Here is a 23,099-nt window from a genome sequence, read left to right as displayed (position 1 = left end):
CTTAAGTGGCGCCATGACACCCTCTGCATATAATTTGCTGTTCCTTCTTGGCTGCCGCTCTGGGGTCGACCAGCAGGGAAGCTCTTCAGCTTTGCCATTGGGTGGGGCTGCTTCCACGGACGGTTCCCTCATTCGCTCCTCTCAGCGTGTGGAGTCGGCCGGCTCCCAGGCCTGGCCTGGGTGGGAGGCTCTGCCCGCTGTGCCCTCCAGGCCCAGCCCAGGTTGTCCCAGCCCAGAACTTCCATGGGCCTGTTTCCTCCCCAGCATGAGGTTGAGGAGTCAGACTCCACAGGGGTTTTCAAACTGTCCTGCAGACCTGGGAGGACACTTGGGACGCTTCTCCAGGCTGCCCGATTCCAGTGTGTTCAGAATGTGTTGCTGTGTGACTTCAAATGTGGGACTGAGACACACACAGGCTCCGTTCTGGAATTGCGGGTTGAATGTTTTTCTTTCCAGCTTCTAGATGTCATGTTTGCTGTGTGAACATGCACCCTGGTAAGCTGCTGAGAGGGCAGGGACCTGCCAGACGAGGCTCTTCAGAATGCTGTTCATGAGCAGCCATTGGCCGCAGGCGAGGGAGGGCGGCTAGTCTGAATGAAAATGGGCTGAGTTTGGAAGATTTGGTATAAAACGATGTAAACTATTAATAGCTTTAATTACATATTGAAATGGTTTTTAGATATATAAAACTAAGCTATATTAATTTCCTGTTTCTTTTCATTTTTCTAATAGGGCAACTAGGAAGTGAGTTACATACACGTTGTGTATTTTCATGGAACAACTTTGCTTTATGGGGTTTATAATTTAAGTGCTGTAGTACTTTTGTAAACGTACACACTTTTAAGACCTTGCCTGTGGTCTCTGGGAAGCCTGCGGGCAATGGCGGAATACCATGGAGTCAGAGCCTGCATTCCAGCAGGTTCCGCGGGTGATCTGTGCGCACCTGGACTCTCCAGAGGCTCGATCTAGATTACCGTATTCTTCCTACCCGTGTTTTTGCTTCACCAATCCCACTGATCAGGAATTCTTAACCTGAGGGTCAAGATCATTCTGGGTCCCAGGAATCTATGGAATTATGTGATTTTCTCGTGCACCTATTCACATGCACGCTTTTCCAGGAAAGGGTCTGTGGCTTTTATTTTCCTGGTAGAGCTGGGGTTCTCCAAGGAAGGCAGCTGGGACCTTGTCTGCAATGCCGATGAGAAACGGGTGACCTGGTGATGCTTGACCCCCCAGGTGACCCTGACATCCAGCCGGCGAGCCCGTTAGATTGAAGCCACACGGCCCAGTGGTCCAGTCAGGTGGCCACTGGGATGAGCCTGCACAGAAGCTGGCACCGTGTGCACTGGCTGGGGAAGTGACGGCAGGGGTGGTAAAACTGACTGGAAACGGTGTCCTCGGTGGCACTGGCAGACTTCATGTTCTGAGTCCTCGTCTCTGTATATCTTAGTCTAAGGATTTCAAGGAAATAATGAGCTTCGCGATGAGACCGACCTGAGTTGGCTCTGCCCCTCGCCGGTGGAACAGGTCTGGGCCAGACATTAAGTCATCGGAGACGGACCTGTCGGCACCCGTCCTGTCGAGAAGCCGTTGCTTTGCTGGACTAGTTGCAAGATTTTCCTTCTTATTACAAAACTGCTTCGCCCAGGAATCCTATTTCTGGTTTTTGTTTTTCATATTAAATACCGGACTGGGGCCGCCGCCTCCTGGTCTCTAACCACTGGCCTCACCGTCCAGTCTGATCTGCCTGTCACTCCACGTCTCTCCTTAGCCTGGGGTCAAACTCTGCTTTAGTGATTCTCGCGTGGATATGGGTTTATGCTTGTGAGCGTATTTTTTAAAATGGGAAAAGCAATTTTGAACACAATTATTACACTAAGGTCCAGAGTGAGAGTTGGTATCTCACAGAAACTTTCAAACGAGGACCAGGAAGTGTGTTATTTAGAAAAATGGATCAAGAAAAGAAATAAACAAGACAGCAAAGTGAGGGTGACAGAATACCCCGCTATTCCCGTTGGAACCCCACGTCCCCGCAGAAAGCGGGGCTGCGGTTCTCGGACCTGAGCCATCTGAGCCGAGCTGAGGACGCTGAGAGGTCGTCTTCTGACACCTGGACGGAGAACCTCCCACTGCAAACTCATGCCTGCCACCCCTGCCAGTCGACGAAGGCAGCAGAGAGCGCGCCGAGTGGCGCGGCGCTTTTCGGGCTCACACACGGTCAGCACTGTCACCAACGCGCGCGGCTTGGCCTCTCCTGCCCCTGGGAGAACTGGTCAAAGAAAACTCAATCGAGTGTCCAGCTCATCAACGAAGGAGTCAACAGGCTCGCCGCGACTGGTCAACGCGGGCGGCGTGTCAGGTTCGGCACTGGGGTCTGGACTAAATCAACTTATTAAAGCCAGTTGTTGTTTTTTTAAATACATTTATTAACCAATGTTAACACATTAAATGAATCTATATATTGCTATCAGAGCAGCTTACGAAATGCCAGAATGCGTCATAGAACTGGACAGCCACGATGAGTAATTACAATGTGCATAGTGGCTAAGCTCAACACCTTGATATAGCTTTATGATTTGCAGAAAATTTTTAATAATGATTCCTAAAACAATCAATTGTAATTTTACCTAAAACTTTTACAAAACCAGGCCACAATCTTTTTTTGATTTTGTTTTTTTTTTTTTTTTAAACACACAGTTTTCACACTGTAGTAACTTGGAAATGTGCAACCGTGTCAACAGAGACAAAAAAGCCAAAGTAACACGAATCTCACGTTCATGCAGCTATCAGTTAAATATTACATACTCTGGAATGATCTTACACCAAAAATATTTCCACAATAACTTGCTCTCATAGGGGTGGATCGAAGTCTCAAAACTTGAAAACCAACCGAGGAAGGGTAGCGTGCTTGGTTACGCCATCTCTGTCCGTGCCGTGGAGACACCGACCATACACAGCAACGGGGAGGGAACCGGGGCGCGGGTGCTGCGCGGGGCAAGTCCATCGCACGCAGCGGGGCTACCGAGGGGTTCGCACGAGTCCTGTGCACCATGTGGCAGTAGTTCCTCAATTACCTTGTGTCACCACCATCCGCGACGGCGCGGGGCCGGATGGTTATTTCACAGAAGGCCAGCTGACGTTTCCATCTTTAGAGTGACCCTGACCAACCTGGAGGAAACTTTTTAAAAGGCTTTTCTCCAGATCCTTTCACTTCCATCGTGAGTAATTGCTTTAATAAATATCAAAGGTCTAAATAAATATTTACAAATTATTTCTCTAACCTCAAAAAATAGCTAAATGATAAATGGGAATTTGACTTGGTCTAAGATCAGTCTTGGAAAAGAACATAAATTGAGATTTTTTTTTTAAAGGAAAGTAATTTAAGTTTTCCTGGCTGTATTTTATATATCTATGTATAAAAAAATCATTATTCAACTATCGATCCATTCCTATTGGTAATGCTTCTTAATCCAGACATTCCGCAAAATACAGACTTTTTACAAATCACGGCATCTTTAATACAAGAAAATGAACATGCATTATTCTTCGTTCTGTATACAGTGCTGAGTCCATGAGCAGGCAGCGGCCCACTACCACAAACATGACTTAGGCTTCTGTGAAACTAAGTGCTTTCTCTCCCTTGTTAACTTACACGAGGTGACACCAGATAACAGGCAGTTAGGACGGTACTGGGGAGGGCAGGAAGTGCGAAGGAAATCGTATGCCTCATCTATGATTCACGTATGGATAAAGGTAGTTTTTGGCTTTTTATTTTTGTTTATTTGTTACAAGCACTCATGTTAGGACAAAGATGAAATGTGCAAACTTTAAAATTTAAATATTCATTTTCTCTAAGATCCAGCTCAGTAAAAGATTACCCCAGTTCCCTGCAATTTTAAACTACAAGATCAAAGCTAATAATTTGTTATAAAAGTTATATATTGAAAAGAAATAATGAAAAACACAATTGGGAAATATTTAAGAAAAAATACGCAGGACTAGCCCTGCTGTGTCAACCCTGTTCCCTAAATTTAATCATATACCCACTGGCATAACCAACAGATAATGCCTTTGAACAGTAAATCAAGCTGAACAAAACCAGCTCAACAAGGTTAAGAAACAAATGTCACATCAAGGTAGTATGTTTTATTTCTGAAACAGTTCTGTAGTTCTTACATTCAGACCTATTCTAAATGTTTCTTTGTTAAACTCACTTGTATTCACCTGTGGTTTTTTTTTTAAAGATCTGTTGTTTAAAGGTTAAAATCTCTGTAAAACCTAAAAATGTTTTAAAATTTGCTGAAAATGCAACATATTCTCAATTAAAATTCATTTAAAATAATACCCTCCACTGATGTTACTTTAACCCCCTGAAAAACTCCGGAGGAGCGTTAACAAAAGATTTAAACTACTGTGCAAAATTTCTTCACGAAAAGTGTTTAAAGGCTGGTGCAAAATGGGAAGCAAATTCTAAACAATTTTGGCTTCTTGGAAACAAAAACCGCTGTGTCTGAGGAGTGGCCGGCGGGGCCGGCTTCATCTCTTCCGGCGACAGGTGCGCTTGTGCTCCGCGTGCCAGTGCTCCTGCTGGCACTTGATGGAGCAGTAGGAGGTGTTCCAGCAGCAGTGGTACATGGCCTCCTCCTCACAGTTGTAGCACTGCAGATGGAACAAGGGACACGTGAGGCCCGGGCGGGGGAACGCGCGAGACCGAGGCCCTTAAACTGCGCTTAGGGCTCCTTCTGGCTCAAGCTCCAGCCGCGGCGCCAGGAGGCCGGGACTGGAGTGCGTCCTAGCACCGATGGGAAGGGGACGAGGGGCGACGCCCAGGCCCGGGCCAGCGGGCCCAGCTCACTGCCCGCATCAGCTCTGCGTGTGTCTGCAGGGCTGCTGCCACCCGGACACGGGGCTATGGCCTTTTCCTTAAAAAGCTTCTGCCCTCGCATCCCTTTCCTGCTACGACCTACTACTCGGCTCCTCCCAAACTCCACCAGAACTGCCTGAGCTTTGGTTCCAGTCCTGCTCTTCCGGTTTTCCACTCTATCTGATGCTGTCTCTCACCCCTGGCGCCACCGAGTACTCTATAATCAAGGTCACGCGTGACCTGAATCCAGCCGTCAAGTCTCAGTCTTGGTCTCATTTGACAATGTCTGGGGCATTGTTCTTTGGGGGCGGAGAGGTGTTATGATCAAACCCAGAGCCTCCAGCAGGCCAGGCAAGAGCTGCACCCAGGCTCCATCCCCAGACCCGGAGACCCTCCCTACTGCCATAACTCTGGGGGGAGGCATGGGTGGGGCGAGGCCCAGGAGGCTGCTGGACGTCCTACAGGGCACAGCCATGTCCCCAACCATATGGAGCACCAAGTGCTCACAGCATGGAGGCTGGACTGTTCCATGTGGGGGAAGAAAGTGAGGGGAAGAGCTCCGGTCTACAGGCTTCAGGTTCACAGTCACCCTGATGAGGAGGAGCAGCAAGGGCCTGGAAGAGGACTGCCAGCTTAGATACAAACCTTGCCGGTGTGTCTGCAGAGACACACAGGCTCTGTGGCGAGATCCATACACCACACACACCACACGGTGCGGGTTTGGGGGCCAGTGAGGGTTCTGGGAGGAGAGCCCACATTAGGTCGTAAAACCTCTACCCTCTTTGTTCTTGAGTGTGTATTTATTTTTTAATACTGGGGATTGAGCCTAGAAGCACTTTAACACTGAGCTATAGCCCCAGCCCTACTTTACTTTGAGATAGGGTCTTGATAAACTGCTGAGGTTGACCTGAACTTGCCATCCTTCTGCCTCAGCCTCCTGAGTCACTGGGATTACAGGTATGTGCCACTATGCCTGGCTTTGATGATGTATTTCGTGCTTTATATCTGTTAATATTTTGAGACACTTTGTGATCCTGTTATGTCAGCAGCTGCAACTTCATCAAGATGTTCTTAGAAAGATAGAGCGTATTTAACTTTAGAAATCACCTGGATGAGTCAGATGGTTCGGGATTAGAATTTGGACCTGTGCCACTGACTGGCCATGGGACATCAGTCTGGGGGTGCTTACCTTCCATCCTGGCTCACCTCTACATAACCCGTTAGACAGCACTGTCCCTCCCCTGCCTCCCAGGTGTCCTCGTATCTCATTTGCTTGGGCATTCGCTCTGCATCTCTGCCTCTGAAGATGCCGCGACGTTCAAGCATCTCATCTGAACGCCCCTCTTGTGCATCTGGCACACCCACGTGCTTTCTGTCCCGTGATCCTGTTCTATGTCTTACAGTAATGTAAGACACAATGTGATGAGCAGAACAGCTTGGGTTGGAGTTCCAGCTCTACTGACTTGGTTTTAAGATCACTATAATGTGCTGAGCCTCGATGCCTCATCTTAAAAAAAAGTACTGATACCAACTTCAGCTGCTTTACAAATGGCAAAACGCTAAAGAAAGGGCAGTATCCTAATTCCTTACTGAGCCTCCTCTTCCCATTCCTCTGAGTCTTGTGTGGACTCATGGGGATTTCTTCTCATGACTCTAGTGTCTACTCTCCTGTTTTCTGCCTGCGTGAAGATGCGCTTACTACAGACCTGCTCTCTGGGCCTTCTGTGCTGTTGTTATCTCGAGCACGCCTTGATTCCCCGCCTGGTGGTATTTATTTCAGCGTTCACCAGTCTTTCCCAACAAGTTATCTCTACATAGTCATCTAAATTATATGCCATTTCCCTTTTCCTTCTTGCTGAATCTTTGCATAACTTTTTAAATGTTCACTTCTTTAATGGAAAGTTTATTTACAATGAATAATGCAGGTTGAATAAGATGAAGAATTAAAAATGAACTGTCATAAAACACCACACATACAGTCATTAAAGCTGAAAGCACATCCTGAGCTCTTGGGACCCACTTTTCCCCACCAGTGCGCTGAGTGTTGTGGGGGTGTGGGAAGAGCACAGGTGCCTTCTGGAGCTTCCTCCCCAGCAAGGGAAGACTTACAAGTGACACTTGCAGTCAGGCTTAAGGGAGTAGCTAGAGACCAGTGAGATGCTGTTACTATAAAGAGAAAACAATTACTTTCTTTTTTTAAAAAAAAAAATCTAATGTGTAAATGGCAGGGGGATCTGAAAACCTCTATTGCTGTGATACTTACATGCACAATTTCACAATTTGGATACTGTGTATTAGAAGTCACCTGGTCAAAGTCAGGGCCAGGCCATTTGCCCTAACAAAATGCTTGCATAGATGCAAAGGTGATGTAAGCTAACTGTACTCAACATGTTACGTACTGGCGTATTGTGATCTCAGTTTCACAAAATGGCCCTGAGCAGGCCTCTGTGATGTGGGATCTGCAGTTGAGAGATGGCAGGACTTTCAATAAAAACTGTAAAATTAAAGTCAACGCTTTCATAGCCGATCTTATTTCATTAATAGTTTCTGCATACGCCACATATGCATTTCTGAGTCTGTCTTTGTCACACCTGCAGCACATTTTCAGAAATAAGATTCTTTAAAAAAATAAAAAGGTGCTACTTACCCACTGCTTCTTCTTGGTCTGAGAAATCAGTTGTTTGTGCTGTGTCGCTAGCTTCTTGATTTCTTCTACAAATTCTTCTTTACACTTTTCCTTTACTTGCTTACATTTTCTGTCCATCTCACCCTGCATGTTGGCTACAGCTTTATTTACAGCTTGTCTTTTTTCTTCTTCCATTTCAGAACGCAGCTGAAAGAGAAGTTAGCCACGGTGCTTTACATCGAACATCTGCATTTAAAAACTCAACACGCGGTTTCTACTGAAATATGTGCCTTTCCCCTTGGTTCACTAAGGTGTGTGAATGAGTTGGGTGAGATAGTTATTACTAATTAAAATACTGTAAAGGATGCTGGTGTACCACCAGTTTTAAGAGCCACTGTGGGAAAGGCCTGGTCTTGGCCCAGGGGCGTTACCTTTTCCAGAGCTTCACGGACAACTCTTTCAGTCTCTCGCTTGTGGTCTGACTTCATCCGGTCTTTAAAGTCATTGAAAATTTTGGTGTATTTGTCATGGCACATGCTCTGGCAGACGCCATCACTGGTGGTCTGGGTACTTCGATGCAGCATCCTTGGGGAAGAGGCACTTAACTTCTTGGTCTGAGTTGACACCGATACTCTCTCGATTGGCTGAGGCATCGTGGGAATTTCCTGGCTAGAACTTACTGCTTCTGTCTCAGGCTCTGGTTCCTAAAGGGTGAAAAAAGTGTTCAGATGTAAAACAGGGCTATATAATTCGCTAGTTCAAGAACAACTCTATGATGATAAAAATCAGTGATCTATGTAGCTAATAAGCTTCTGTTAAACATGTAATAAGAAGGTATCTTGTTAAGTGTATTTTACCACAGTTTAAAAAGTACAGTTAATAGCTATAATAATTCTAAAATAAACATCATTTAAAATTGTATTATATAAGCACTATGCATCTTGCTTTTAAAATAAACAAAAAATTTTGTCATATAGGGTGTAAAATCATCACCAACTTACGATCACTTCTTTGGATTAGATTAATAAATTTCCCCAAATCCTAAACCACTTCTCACTGACTATGTGGTTGAAATATACCTAGACTTACACAGCTTTAAAATATGAAAATAGTTAATAATTTAAAAATCCCGAGCTTTGCTACAGTCTCTTATTTTGAACTGTTGCATCCGACCTCCTGGATACCCGCTTCCACTCTAAGCACGCTGTGAAGAGCCGTCAGGGTCCCAGGACAAGCGGCAATGTCCCCTGCCACTTAGCAACACAGCTCAGGCTGCTCTGAGAATGGGGCTCTGAGTGGGCGTGTGCCAGTCTGGTGGCGGGGGACAGTGAGGGAGGCAGAAGCCTGGGCCTGTGACTAAGGAGATGACGCGCATCCACCAGGAGTGACTGTCCCAAACACATTTTGGAAAGTTCCCTTTTAATTTGCGCCTGGACCGGCCACTTACTTCCTTTTTGGGCTCCACGCTTTGATTACGCCGTCCTTTCTTTGCCCTCGGTTCTTGAGTGACCTTCAGCTGTGGGCATTACAAAAGTAACAGCACATTAATCCAGACGCTAGACTTCCTCTGTTGAAGACACCTGCCTGGCCCCTGCGGGGTACAGGGCATATCCACCTCTGCCCCGCTCCCTCCACCCGCTGAGGGCTGTGAGGTGCCCTGAGATGCCCCGAGGATGGGCAGCGAGGATGGGCAGTGTGCTGCTCCCCTCATGCCCAGCTCAGGTCAAGGTGGTCGATGGGCGTGTCCGCCTGTTTATTTGAACTTGTTCTGGTTCGCTGGTGCAGAGCACTTTATAAATGTTCGTGTGAAAGGGAAGAAAAGTGTCAAAAGCTGTTCACCGCAGTGAGGTGTGCACAGAGCTGCCCGCGTGCAGAAGGAAGGAGGAGCCTGCAGCCCACCCAGGCCCCACCCACCTGCTCGTTACTGGTAGAGGAGATGCTGGATTCCGCCTCTTCCTCACCCCGGTCCTCATTCTTAGACTTCCAGAATCTTCCTTCACGCAGGAAACGCTGATGCAGCTCCAGCTCATCGCAGGCCTTTTTCCAGCCCATGCTGCGCTTAACGTGCAGCCGATGGACGTTGACTGTGATGTCCTGAATGTTTTCAGAAGGAATCCAAGCCCTTCAAACAGCATTTGAAAGTAGATGTGGTTAGAAATGCCCAGAAGGGGGGACAGCGCGAGGAGACCTGAGGACCGTGAGGACTGCCTCCTGTGGAGCACACTGGCCGGCCACAGGCCGCGGAGGCCATGAGCCAGGGCTGAGAGACTCTTCCGCGTATGAAGCAGGAGGTCATTTCCTTTTTGTTCTCCTTCATCAGTTATCAGAATCAGAGTGATTCACGAACGTCTCCCAATCACCCACTGTTAGCTTAGCTCGGCATGGTTTGCACGCACCTTCTTCACAGACCCTTTAAAAAGCTGCCTCTTCCTATTTTTAATACTGTAAGCTAGTAGGACCCATGCAGCTGTTTTCAGATTAGCACTATAGAATCATCTGAAAATGCCCAGAAAGTTTCATGAGCTACACATGTGTCCACATGGGACAATGGATCTAAGAAGTATTACTCAGCCATTTGTGCTGTGCCCCTATGCACTAGGGAATCAACTGACAAATGGAAAAGTGTGTATATTACTTACCAACAATGTACTTGGCCATGAACACAATTTGAAATGCCTCTGAATTATGTGTAATATAGATGGCAAACTACAGAATGAAAAACCATATTGGGTTCTTTTGGGAAGAATGCTCAAAACTCAAGAAAAATTTTCTTGCCTGGACTTACATTACTATCCATCTTGAATGTGGTGTCAATCCAAGAGGTTCACTGTGCACCAGGGTGGGCCCCATGTGGAGGAGGAACCAAGGGGTCTGCCAACCATGGGTTCTGGGCCCTCACTGGAGAGCCAGAGATACTGCCCACAGGAAGTTAAGGGTAAACCATTAACTAGTGGCAGGAGTCCAAAGAGGTTCGGAGTCTCCTGGTGACTGGGATGGCATTTCTTCTACTGTCTCTGTCTTTAAGGGGCCTACGTTCCAGCTGGAAAGAGCAAGAAACGATACAGTGCAGCAGGAGGGGAAGGTATGGCGGAGGGAGGGGCTGCCGCCTGCCTGTGAGGTCAGGACCTCTGATTGGGGCTCCATCTTGCACGATGAGTGGGCAACATGAGGGGCGCCCCAGACACGTGGCAGGAGACAGGAAGCCCTGGACACCTGCGTGCCCAGCAGGTGTCTTCTAGGTCCAGTACAATCTGGGACGTGCACTGTGAGCACGGAGGCTCGCTCTTCTCAGCGTTCTGCTCTAGATGTCTCCTTCTATGAATGTGGAGGTCGCCATCTTCATTCTGGGCCTCTAGGGATGGAGTTCCAGAAATAAGGGCCTTTCTGAGGGAGTCCCTCGCGGAGTGATGGCTGCACTTGCCCCGGCCATGAAGAAAGCCTTCTAATGGGTTTGTACGAGCAAAGCTGTGTGCTTTGTAATCTAAAAGCACTTTTAAGATATGAATAGGTTATACTGTTAGATACTGAGGATAGTTAAAATTGTTGAATTTCAATATTCTTTATATACATCACATCACACTGCCTCACCTGGTGTTGTGCTTTGTTAAAAACCTTAAAGCACATTACACTTTGAAAAGCTCTAAACTTTAATGCAGAACACAATTATGCTCGTGGAGCTCCTTGCCACTGGATTTTGAATTAATATCAGATTTACTCAATGAATACTTTTGGAGCTCCTATTACATACTAGTCAATCAGCAAAAGGGTTCTTGTTCTCTTTTTTAATGTGCTTTTTTTTCCTTCTTCTTCTTCTTTTTGGTACTAAGAATTGAGCCCACCGAATCACATTCCCAACCCTTATTTTATGTTTTATTTTGAGACAGGGTCTTGCTAAGTTCTTGGGGACTCACTAAGTTTCTGAGGCTGGCCTTGAACTTGCCGTCCGCTGGCCTCAGCTTCCCAAGTTGCAGATTACAGGTGTGCGCCACCACGCCTGGCTGTGGTGCTTTTGAGGAAGAATTCTGTTATAAGCAGTGCTCTCCCTGGAATGAGCCTATGAGGGTATTTTTTCCTCTGAAATTAAACCATGTGTTGAATATAATAAAACTGATTCATTTCTGCTCTTAAATTCAGTCTCAGCACAGTTCTTAATATACTTCTATTCTCTTTCACTCAATCCTGTTGTTTACAAAGTATCATGGGCATACTCTTGAATCTATAAAAAATTTAAAAAACACCCACAATTTAGGTATCATCAAAAAGAGGTGTAACCTAATCTGGTTCCATCTACACTTGTGTCAGTTCCGAATGCTCTGAACCTAATGCAGAATGAAATGGTCCAATGATCCAACAGCAGAAGAACCTGAAATGTGCTCCCTCCACTCCTGCACCTGCCTTCCTGGCCAGGCCATCCCTGCCTTCAGCTGCTTGTGGCAAAGGATTCAGGCTCCTTCAGACAGTGAATCTTATCAGTTGTTTTTTCAACTTGGCAGACAAAAACTTGCAAATTCTACAGACTTGCCACCAAAGTGATGTGTGTAAGTGCAATGATAGGCGACTTCACGTTGGAGGTTTACAACATGCGCACTCCAGGAAGAAGCAGCATTGGAACTCAGGACAGGTGGCTCCTTCTGACTCATATCTTTGATTGCTTAAGTAATTAAAAATTCATAAATACAATTTCCATTTTTGTTTTTAATAAATCAAATATTCTAATATGATAGAATTTTTAATATATGACTTTACAAATCACTGACCTCAAATACTTTATTCATTTATTGGTCGTATTGTATCCAGGAAAAGCAAAGGAAATTGAATAAATGGTAAAACTGTAGGACTTTTATTTTCTGAAAGTAAAGACTTTAGAGTCCCATCTGCAGAATTGTTTAGGTAAAGTTTTGCAGGAAGGCAGCAGCTGGGGGAGAAAAGCCCCTGGAAGAGAATTTCTGTGCTTTAATCCTCTCTTCAGCGGACACTCAAAGGGCCTGAGAACACTGGCTCAGGTGTTCTTTTAAGGTATTCTCTGCATAGTACACATAAATTAATTCAGGTTATTAAGAAAATGTATTTATACTGGAATATATCATAAAGTTGCTTGTAAATTGGTAAAAAAGAAAAATATATAGGTCAAAAATTCTGATTGTCAGATCGTTCTTACCCAGTACTGTAGCTTTAACAATGAACAGTGAAGTGTCAGTTTTTGTAAGTCATCTGTGTTGTAGGGAATGGATTTTTTAAGAAACCAAAGCAAACCACCCCCTTCCTGGCATGCTGGACGGTGAGAGCTGTCTGGGGAGTGGTGTTCCGAGCCGGGCACCACGCCCACACCTTTACACAGACACTTCCTCCTAACCTGCCCAGGTGGGCGCTGCAGAGGTCTGCACGCCGCCGAGCCTCAGCTGACGAGTGTGTCCGGGGAGGGCAGAGGGTGGCCGAGCCAGGACACAAACCGAGGGGGAACGCCCGGCCACCACAAGCATACTGCCTCCTTCCCTTGGTTGGTGAGAACTCAAAACCAGCACACACGCTGTGCTAAACACGTGACGCCACCACGTCCTTATCTAAAACATTGGTTGCGTATTGTGCTGTTTTACGGCCACTGTTTAACCAGTGTCCCTGGCAGCAGTGTCAGCTCAGTGTGTACCTATCTATGAAAGAACACAGAAATTTAAAGTATTCACAAGTTCTTGTCACCTAACTTCTATTTCAATTAAATGAAAAGTAAGTAGGAATTCACGGCGGGGAGAATTGGCCTTCTGCTTTGTAGCTTCTCTTACAGTGGCGACTCATCCGGCATGAGAGGACACGCTCGGGACTGCGGTTTAAATCCTTACAGAGAGTAAGTTGTAGGTAATGTAACTGCTTTTCTTTACTCTTCCCCTTATTTCAATATATCTGTGTTAAATGAACCAAAACACTTGTTGTGAATTCTTGACTCTTTTTGTGGCGTCACTCGATTCATCGATCTCTAGAGTCCTGGGAGAGTCACCACAGTTGGACTCACACGTTTAGCTTGTGAGTTACTGTTAGTGACAACATTCATGTGACAATATCTTAGACTTCCTAAATGTCAATGGTCAATTATGCTAACATCCTTGTTCACAGGAATGTGGTATTATAACTTTATAGTCCTATGCTTGGCATACTTTGTACATGATAATTACACAAAATAATCTTATGCTAATACTTTGGAGGTCTACGTAGTCTTACATTATGAATATGAAAATTTAAGTTTTGCCATATTTGTCTCCCAGAAGGAATGTTGTACAGATAGGTGCACATCATCCCCAGGCACACGTAACGCATTAGGACACATTCCTACAGCGAACGATCAACAAGTTCTTCTAATCCCAAACTGATTACTGTTGCCTGTGGTTTAACAGGGTCTTGAAGAGAATTGAAACACTAATGCCTTCACAATATTGTGAAACAGACGAATCTAAGGACTCTTTCACCCAGTGCACTAATATGCTTCTGAGGATCAACAGCATCAGCTATTGAGAATGCCATTTAGCAAAGGGCATCTGAAAACCATCTGCAAATATTATTTAGAGAACTTATTACTAGCTACACTGTCATGTGCTGATCTTGTTTTTTCCATTTAAAGAAAAACTTCACACTGTCCCTCACAGAGAAACCACCAGCCTCAGAAGGACAGCTTGGTAAGTGGGCATTGTTCCCAAATTACCTCTGGTGGTGGTGGCCGAAGAAGCGAACGTCAACTTGATTGTCCTCTTTTTGCATGACTTTGGCTGGCCAAAACCCAAAACCTTTCATTTTAGCCCAAACCAGCTCATGATTAGGTATCTGAAAATTGAAAAAAAGAAAACAAGGTAAAACATTTTAGGTTTAAATGCAAGTACACCATTAATATTTAACTACTTAGTCAAGTATGATCCATTATTTTCAAAAATATATCTTTTTTACCTTTAAGAAAAACCCAGAATTCAGATTGCGTAAGGGTGGCAACATAAACCTTATTTCTCGGAAAGGGCCTAGGAACAATGGTGGCAACCAGAATGGCCTGACCTTGCTTCAGAGAAAAGCCCCGGGGTCAGGCGCATTAGCATCACCTGGGAAGGTGGGAGGATGTGAGGTCACAAGATGCACAGTGACAGGTTTGCTTAAGACAGTGGTGTCTCAGAAGACTGGCTGCTCAGGCAGCCTTGGAAGCCAGGGTCACCAGAACGCTGGATGTTCTTGGTGAGAACACTTCCTAAAATCTTACAATGGACAGGCAAACCTCTCATTCTCCATTTTATCATCTGTTAAGGGACACAGTGTCTACTCTTACAAAGTACCTCATTTTAGATTGTGAAATGAAGAATGATCCATTATTTTCCCCATGTTTCAGTTCATACTCATTAAAGCCATATGTCCTATGAAATAAAAAATATTTATGAAGGATATTCTTTTTTTTTTTTTTTTTTTTTTGCAGTGCTGGGGATCGAACCCAGGGCCTTAGTGCTTGCAAGGCAAGCACTCTACCACTACCAACTGAGCTATCTCCCCAGCCCATGAAGGATATTCTTTAAGCAAACCGCAATACACTTCCTTGGAGAACCATGTTATGTACTTCAGTAAAGTGACAAAATTTCACATACGCAAGGGTAGCAGAACCAATTGTCAGGACGAGCATTGGATAAATAGAAGCAGTTCTTGCAAAGCTGTAGTTCATCCAGCTGAAAAAGAAAAGCAGCTACTTCAGTCTACAAAATGCACATGCACATTAAGCCACACAAATACACTCCCATAAACCAGTATTCTCATTCACACACATAAACAGACGTGAACTTTGTTCCTTATGTAAACCCTGTCACTTTCCTGCTGGAACAGCCCCATGTTCTCAGATGGCACACAGAGGAGAAGGCCTTACAGGCTGGTGGGGTCTGACCCAGTGCTGTGCCCTACTCCTGTCAAGGGCACTTCCTAGAAAGGTCTTCCAGGCTCACCCTCCTGTTGGTCCCTGGCTGCTTCCACAGCCTTCCTTTCACAACTTGTGAAGGATGTTCACTCGGTTTCTTGTTCCAGTCTCTATCTTTGGAAGACAGTTCCCTGGTAGGAAGCCTGGGCCCTGATCAATATTTTATTCCTTCTACCACATTACCTGGCACACAGCAGGCACTCAATAAATATTGCTTGAATGAATAAAAAGCAAAAGTCATATCTGAAATGAAGAAGTAAAACTTTTTATATGAACTGATGAACTTTTGCAAAGATTATAGTTAGAGGTAAGCATTTCAAATAAGAAAGGCCACACACACAAAAACTCTTGCTTAGATATGCATTTCATTTGATGCACAGAAGGGAGGTAAATATGAATACTTAATTCAAAGAGGTAACATTTGCTGTTAGCCAGCAGTACATGGGATGCAGTTACCTGCATGATTTCACTAATATTCACAACAGCTTAAGGTAGGTCGAAATTTACTTAGTGACCAAATCTAACTCCCAGAATTTCTCTTTGAAGTTTTGCCAAATTTTTTTTTCCTATTTGCATTATTTCCCATGTATGTCAAAGAGGAAAATAAGCTTACATGTAAGGGAAATGGATAAGGAAGTGTAAATAAAAACAGCAGAACCCTGAAATGTGCTTGGATTATGGCAAGTTTAACGATCAGGCATGATGAGTACCTCGTGACACGTGTCTTTGTACAACATTCTCGCGATGTCTGCTTGCTCGCTGTCTGCTGTAATTACAGATACATATGACCTTAATCACCATCCAGAAACAAAATTAGCAAGATTAGTACAGACACCAAGTTCTTTCAGTTTCTCAGAAGTGGACATGTGCCATTTCAAACCAAAATATGTATTTTAAATAAGATCGAGGCAGAAAAATAAAATTCAATAGACAGCTTTTATTTTATATTCAACATAACCACAAATTTTGCAGGCATAGAGCAACCTCTTACCTTTCAAAAATGGGGTATTAATGGGGAAACAACAGATTTACTCAAAGTGCTTGCAAAAAGCCTCTCAGCTAAGACAGACACATAAGAAATGATAAAAAAAAAAAAAACCATGATCTTTCATCATTTAGTGTCCTACCGTTTTACCTTTGGTCAGTCAACTCGATAAGCTATATCGCCAACATTCATTCATGAATTTATATTCTAACATTTCTTATGTATATAACATGAAGTTACTTTTTTAAATGTAATGTTTTATAAAAGACATTTCTCATCATGGAATATAATTGACATTTTTCAAATGCACACAAAAGAAAAAAATATTCAACCTCCATAGAAAATCACTGTGTTGTGGAGAAGCAGCTGAGCATCAGCTTTGAATTCCTCGTAACTTCGGTATTTCCCTTCATTCACCTTCTGTGGGAGCAAAGACAAGACATTATCAGAGGAAACATCTGCTCTGTCTGGATTAGTCACAAGACTAGAGAATGGGACGTAGCAGAACTCTTCAGAAGGACATCAGGACCACTGCTATACTGACAGGGAACATGTGTTAAAGAATCAGAAACTTCATGTGCACTCTTACTGTTACAGAATGAGGAGTGTGGCCCATCAGAGACCCCTGCAGTCACCAGGTCCTCTCCATTAATTTGCCAAAGTGAATTTACAGTTTGAACATTTTGCAATAATGATAAAAACTGCTGCTAAGCTTCCTAAATATGGAATGCTCTTTGTGTCAGCATGGTTGATGAGACCCTCTCAACATACCTGCCACTCTAATGGGAGAGTAAAGATGGAAAAACAGAGCTGAAGGCCTCTGTGACAGTTTGCCATAATCACTAAGATATGTGTATAATTCTGAATTGGGACTAGTCGCTGACTTAAAGTCTCAGGTGTTTTTCTAATGTCAAGGCAAGGCAAAGATTTCTCCTGCATTAGAGATGATATGTAATAAGAATTTCCTTACAGATTCTCTGTAGCTTTGGTTCTGGCTGCCAAAGAAAAGGATCACAGAGGATATCTGAGGGTTTGAGGGCCCTACTTTTAAAGATGTATATGGCCTAGAACTGGGTGGCACTTTCTCATCCTGATGACACAGTTTTAGGGAATCGGCATGAAGATGGCTCAGAATGCCATGACCTCTGAAGGTCTTAAGACCAAGCACCATTCTCCATCCTGGCTTTGCAATGCAGCTTCCACCCTGTTCACATCTTCCAAGGCCTTGTTGCCTACGGCTCCTCCATGAGGGCTCCCCAGATTCTTCTAGCTTGAGTATCCACTACCTATATACATCAATGGCCTCATGGGTCATTTGCAAATATTGATGTCTGAGCTCCACCCTGAATTTCTGATCACAGTGGGCTAGGGTAAACTCAGGGACTGGTATTGTCCAGGAGCCCACCCAAATGATCCAATATACACCATGGCTGGGAACACTTTCCCACAGCACTTCCAAAGCACCTTATTTGGAGTTTTGGCCATACTTTGGTCTGAGTTGTAAACTGATTACACCATAAAAATCTCATCTTAATAATTTTCCTGACGATACTGTGGCTAATAGTCAGCACAAGGCCAAGACATCAGTGGCCCAGCTAGCCTTAACCCAGGTCTCCCTGAGTTGACTGGGAGAAGGTATGAGGCCCGTGTGGTGGCAGCTGAACCGGGTGTTAGGGTGTCCGCTGAAGGGAAGCTGAAGGAACAAAGTCTGGGGTGGCATGGCGGAAGGTGTGGTGGGCCCTTGAGTTCAGGGGATGGGTTATGCCCGCCCATTGCTATGGAGGTTGGAAGTGGGAGGTAAAATTTAAATGACTTGCTTTTGTAATGAAGAGACAATTTATCTTACGTTGATGTAACATAGCCACAGTTGTTCTCAGCTACTAGGGGATTAGGAAACGTGAGGATGATTCCTATGATCTATTTGCTATTATGGACAATGTGAGATTGTAGATTTTCCACTTGACGCAGGACGTTCAAAGTTAGTAATTCAGCGCTCCTGACTAGAAAGGGTCTATAGTTCTGTTGGACTGTATTGTAATTTAAAATTGAGTATTAACAGACTCATTAAAAGTCCTCAGCTATAGTAGGTATTATTAAGAATAATTCAGTTTTGTAGGCATAATTTTTATTTTGTTCATTATTTCCCAAGGACACTAGATCAGTGCCTGAAAGAAACCCCTAGGGCATGCTAACCCTAGAAAACCACATCCAACAACGAGTACTTCACATATGAAATATAAAATTGCCCAGATGAGACTATGTTTACTTCAATCAACAAGTACTAAGAAGTCACAGGATCTGTCATAGGATCTGTCCTTTTAAAAGATGACAGTGTACATTAGGGTAAGTTACAAGAGATGGGTAAGTAATAATGCTTCATTTGGTAGTTATGTCTTTTCTTGCTCTGTTGAGAAGTGCAAAAGAAGCAACCAGAATCCTGGCATCACTGCCAAGTTGTTCTTTAATGCGACAGTTAAGAAAATGTATCAAAGCACAAGGAAAAGGAACCAGTTTACCTCCTGTATGGTGGGAACGTCAACAGCTGAGTGCACCAGCCTTCGGTACATCGGGTGTTTATTGTCTTTCCCCTTCTTATTAAGATCTATAGCCTAAAGGGTTGTTAGACACATTCATTTTAAATGTGGTTAAAGAGAGACAGGCAAAACATCAATTCCTAAAATTCAACATATTTTCTACCTTTAAAGAGAAATCATGGGATGCAGGTGTGGCTCAGCAGAGCACTTGTCTAGCAGGCACAAGGCCCTGGGTTCCAGGCCCAGTACCACAAAAAAAAAAAAAAAAAGAGGAAAGAAAAAACACCCAAAGTAAGGAATCTTATAAGAAGTACTTTAAAACTTAGTGGAAAAAGTTTGATATACTCTGTAGTTCAGTGTGGAATTCCTTCAAGTGCTGATATAAAGAAGTTACTTTGGAAAATTCCATTTTAAACAGTAATCATCAATGAAAATGTTTATTCTGGAAAATGAAAATTTTAAGTGTTTCTGATCTCATGCAACTAATAAGATGCTTGTGTTAAAAATGAAGACAAAAGAAAAATGCCTAACCAGCCAGAAGAAATCGATAGCATTGGTTTTCACACTTCATATTGCTAGATTCATATTTGTTATTTCTCAGCCATTAACTTTGAAGAATGAACCAGAGCAAAGTATGTCTGGGGGGTCATGAAAGACTCCCCCAAAGGACTCACCCTCTCCTTCATGCGGGACACGATGAACCTCAGGTACGTGCCCATCTCCTGCTTGTTTGTATTCTTCTTCTTAATGCTCTGTTAAAGAGAGAAGATGCCACATGTAAGGTCTGATCATTCATGTGTTTGAATCTACAAAAATAAAGGATTATAGTATGTGAGGATTTTATTAAAAGATGAATTATTTCCAACATTTGATAAGGAGCAATCTCCAATATCTGTACAGCAGAAACAGTATTTGATGTTTGTTACACGGTGGGATTGAAAAATACTATGTCGGGCTTGGCATGATATCTGAGAAATGGTAAGTGGTTTTCCTTTCTTGGTATTTTACAATTCTAATTTTCAGATAAAAAGAAATAACAGATATAATGGAGGACCACTTATTTTACCAAAAAACGATAACTAAAGTTCTTTATGGGAACATCTTAAACTAGCAATATTGAATAGAAAATTTCAATGCAACATTATTCTTTGTAAAAGAATTATTTTAAAAATCTGTGTCACACGAATCATACATAGGGCAGTTGTGTACTAACATATCTATTTAAAAATGTTATAGGTCTGTTCAGGAATAACTCCTGTTCCTATTAATTTGGCCTACAAGCTAATCACATTCTTCAACTTCTCTCTCAGAAAATTCTAACTTGAAGAAAAACGAATAGGATTCTGCTTATCATGTCATACTTAGGTGGAGATGAGACATACTTTCCTATTTACCCAGGCAAGGTCCAGACATGACAAATTGAAGGCAAAGGAGAAGTGCTGGACCCCTGAAGGTAACTAGATCACACTGCCAGAGAACCTAGTGGGTCTGGCCACTGATTTCATGAATGCTGTAACTTTCTCAGGCTACTAGACTTTGATTCTCTGCCCAGTAACACAATTTCTGCCAAAAGAATTTTATACACAGGAAGCTATTTTAATATGCTAAATACAGCAGAGGAAAGAACAAACATTTCTCATGTAACAGGGTTTTCAGCTAAAGCTTAAGTGAACTAATTATACACACATAACATTAAAATATCTGAATAAAAGGGGGGAAACAATTTTATTGTCAAAAAACTGGATTTTGGGTAGTTCCTGGTGCAGGTGCTAGCTTCCTTCCACTGTGCCTCTCATCTAGATTCTGCAGGAATGTGCAGACACAGTGCTTTTTCTCAGTGGGCTCTACTGCTGTGCACACAGCTTCTAAATCTATGCCAATGATGACCAGCATTTACCAACCCTGACCGCGCTCCCCAGACACAATGACTATATATATATATATGTATATGTTGTTTGTTTGTTTGTTTGTTTTTTAAATGCAGGTGGGCTTCACTCCTGGGCGCCTGGGCTGGAATTCCTGGAGGTGGGACCTGTGACCTGTTTCTGTTTGCCATCTCCTCAGGTGACTTTAAAGGGTGGTCCAGATTGAGCACCAACGGCATAGCGATGGAGTTCAAAAAGTAATGAAATTGCCTGGACCCCTGGTTTATAGTCTTTGGGGGAAAATGGTTGATGCAGCTTGGAAATTCTCTCAGTCTTTTTTCTCAAAAAGGAACAAATGAACTTAACTGAATTTCAAGTGATTCATATAGCCATGATAAGGGGGAAAGGAAAAATTAATTTATGAGCACAGCATTTGGTCATAAGCACTGCTTAGAGATACATAGAACTTGAAAACTCTAGTTTCATTTATTTATTTATTTGGTGCTAGGGATTAAACCCAGGGCCTCACACATGCTGGGCAAAAGCTCAACCATGGGGCTACATCCCCAACTCACAATTCTTTTTTTTTTTTTTCCTTACTAAAAAAAAAAAAATTAATTGTGTAGACTTACTGTGTACAACATGATCTGAAATACGTATGCACTTTAATGGTTAAACAGAGCTAATAGTCACGTTACCCTCGCATACGTATATACGTTTTCTTTTTCTTTTGTGTGTGGTCAGGACACTAAGACGGTTCTGGCTTTCAATAAGATCCCCTGCATTTCTCATTCACACGAGCATCTGCAGACTACCAGGGGCTCCTCCCATGTGTCGGCGGTGGAGCTCAATTCTGCTTCTACATTCTGCACTCAGGAGCGCGGGAGGTGCTCCTAGTGGGGCTGCAGCGTTTTCATTAGTGCTTTTGGACAAATGCCTTGCTAGCATGGACATCCTTCGACACACCGCTCCCTAGACTGAACAGTTTGATGTGCTGTCAGATATGGAGAAGAGAAAAGGTAAGAGATTCAGATATGGCTGCTTTCTGCTAGCACTTATAAAAATCTGAATTCCTTTAAAAAGGTGGAGGAATAGAAACAAATTCTTCTCGCTATGTGCCCTACGATCTTGTCAACTCTAAAACATTTTGGGCATACTGTTAGCACTAATGAAATTCAGAAATCTATCTGTCACTGAGTTACGATTTCATGAGTCTTGTAATAGCATCACTGGGGTTACGGTTCCAGAAGAAGTATGTATAGCCAGCACTGCTGAAAGAGTTTTAACGTCCACCGAGCACTGTGCCCACTCTCCTGTTGATTAGGCAGGGTAGGAACACCCTCCTCTTTGGACCTTCCTGTAACTCCGGCTAACCTGGGGCAATCTGAGGGCCGGCTCCAGGCTGGCTCCTGTGAGAAGCGGCTGGGGAGAGGGTGCCCGTGCTCTGCCGCATGGCCGCGACCCATCCAGCTCAACATCCATGCTTCTGTCTCAGGGCTGCTACATGCCATAAGTATGCACAGGGCTGCTATATGCCATATGTATACACAGAGCTGCTATATGCCATATGCATGCACAGAAGTGCGTTTCCCTCTCTGTGCTCTCAGCAGAAACCCATGGCACAATTCACCCTGTAGCTGGATCTGAACGCACGTGGCTTTAGAGTCTCATAAAATAAAGCAACGCAGGGTTTCTCTATGGGCAAAAATTTTGCATTGATAGAACTGGAATTAATACCACTATCGCCGCAATGACCTAACCAGATTGTTCTTTCTTTGAAACACTCATGCTATTGAAACACGCTGCAGCGGAGCGGGGGACCATGCTTTGCTTGGGTTTGGGTCGCCTGGGCACCAACTTGCTCCTGTGGTTACCCAGTTTAAATACAGGTCTGCAGTTCCTGCTGTCTTTTACTAAAGAAAGATTCTACACAATTGTGCATGCTGCATGTTCTCACAGACCTGAGAATGTCTGCTTAAACATTTCTAAATGAATTGCTAATTTAACTGTGTGCAGCAACATTTCTTTACTTTGGGGAAGACTCAGAAGACTATGGATGCCCAGAGGTCATGCTGAGGGTATTAGTTTCACAAAACTATACAGTATAATACAGGATGAAAATCCAATTTTGAATTGTGTTTAAATTTGCTTAGAGCCAGTCTGCTAGAATATCTTTTTTTTCTAGGTGGATTTAAAAGTATGGATGTGAGCCTGGAAAAATGAGTATTTCAGCAAAGTGTGAAAGGAAACATGGCCAAATGGACAGAAGCCAGCCCTCCTTCTCAGTGTTATCTGAGGAAA

The 23,099-nt window shown here is 43.7% G+C and overlaps 1 protein-coding gene across 12 annotated transcripts in view; it reads right to left on the bottom strand.

The window, feature by feature from the left end:
* Positions 1–2,402: 2,402 nt before the first annotated feature.
* Positions 2,403–23,099, bottom strand: part of ZMYND11 (zinc finger MYND-type containing 11) — an 87,541-nt gene continuing 66,844 nt past the window's right edge. For all 12 annotated transcript variants that reach the window (XM_079107799.1, XM_079107798.1, XM_079107797.1 and 9 more), the window contains 11 exons: positions 19,608–19,685; positions 18,916–19,008; positions 16,732–16,819; positions 16,125–16,180; positions 15,095–15,172; positions 14,179–14,297; positions 9,405–9,612; positions 8,938–9,006; positions 7,922–8,194; positions 7,512–7,697; positions 2,403–4,659 (listed from right to left, as the gene is read on the bottom strand). In XM_079107799.1, coding sequence (XP_078963925.1) covers positions 4,537–4,659; positions 7,512–7,697; positions 7,922–8,194; positions 8,938–9,006; positions 9,405–9,612; positions 14,179–14,297; positions 15,095–15,172; positions 16,125–16,180; positions 16,732–16,819; positions 18,916–19,008; positions 19,608–19,685 — 1,371 coding nt within the window. In that variant the 3' untranslated portion in view covers positions 2,403–4,536. The remainder of the gene's footprint in view (positions 4,660–7,511; positions 7,698–7,921; positions 8,195–8,937; positions 9,007–9,404; positions 9,613–14,178; positions 14,298–15,094; positions 15,173–16,124; positions 16,181–16,731; positions 16,820–18,915; positions 19,009–19,607; positions 19,686–23,099) is intronic.

The sequence above is a fragment of the Sciurus vulgaris genome, assembly GCF_902686455.1.
Source record: "Sciurus vulgaris genome assembly, chromosome: 12".
Lineage (NCBI taxonomy): Eukaryota > Metazoa > Chordata > Mammalia > Rodentia > Sciuridae > Sciurus > Sciurus vulgaris.
This window is presented reverse-complemented; position numbering and strand designations above follow the sequence as displayed.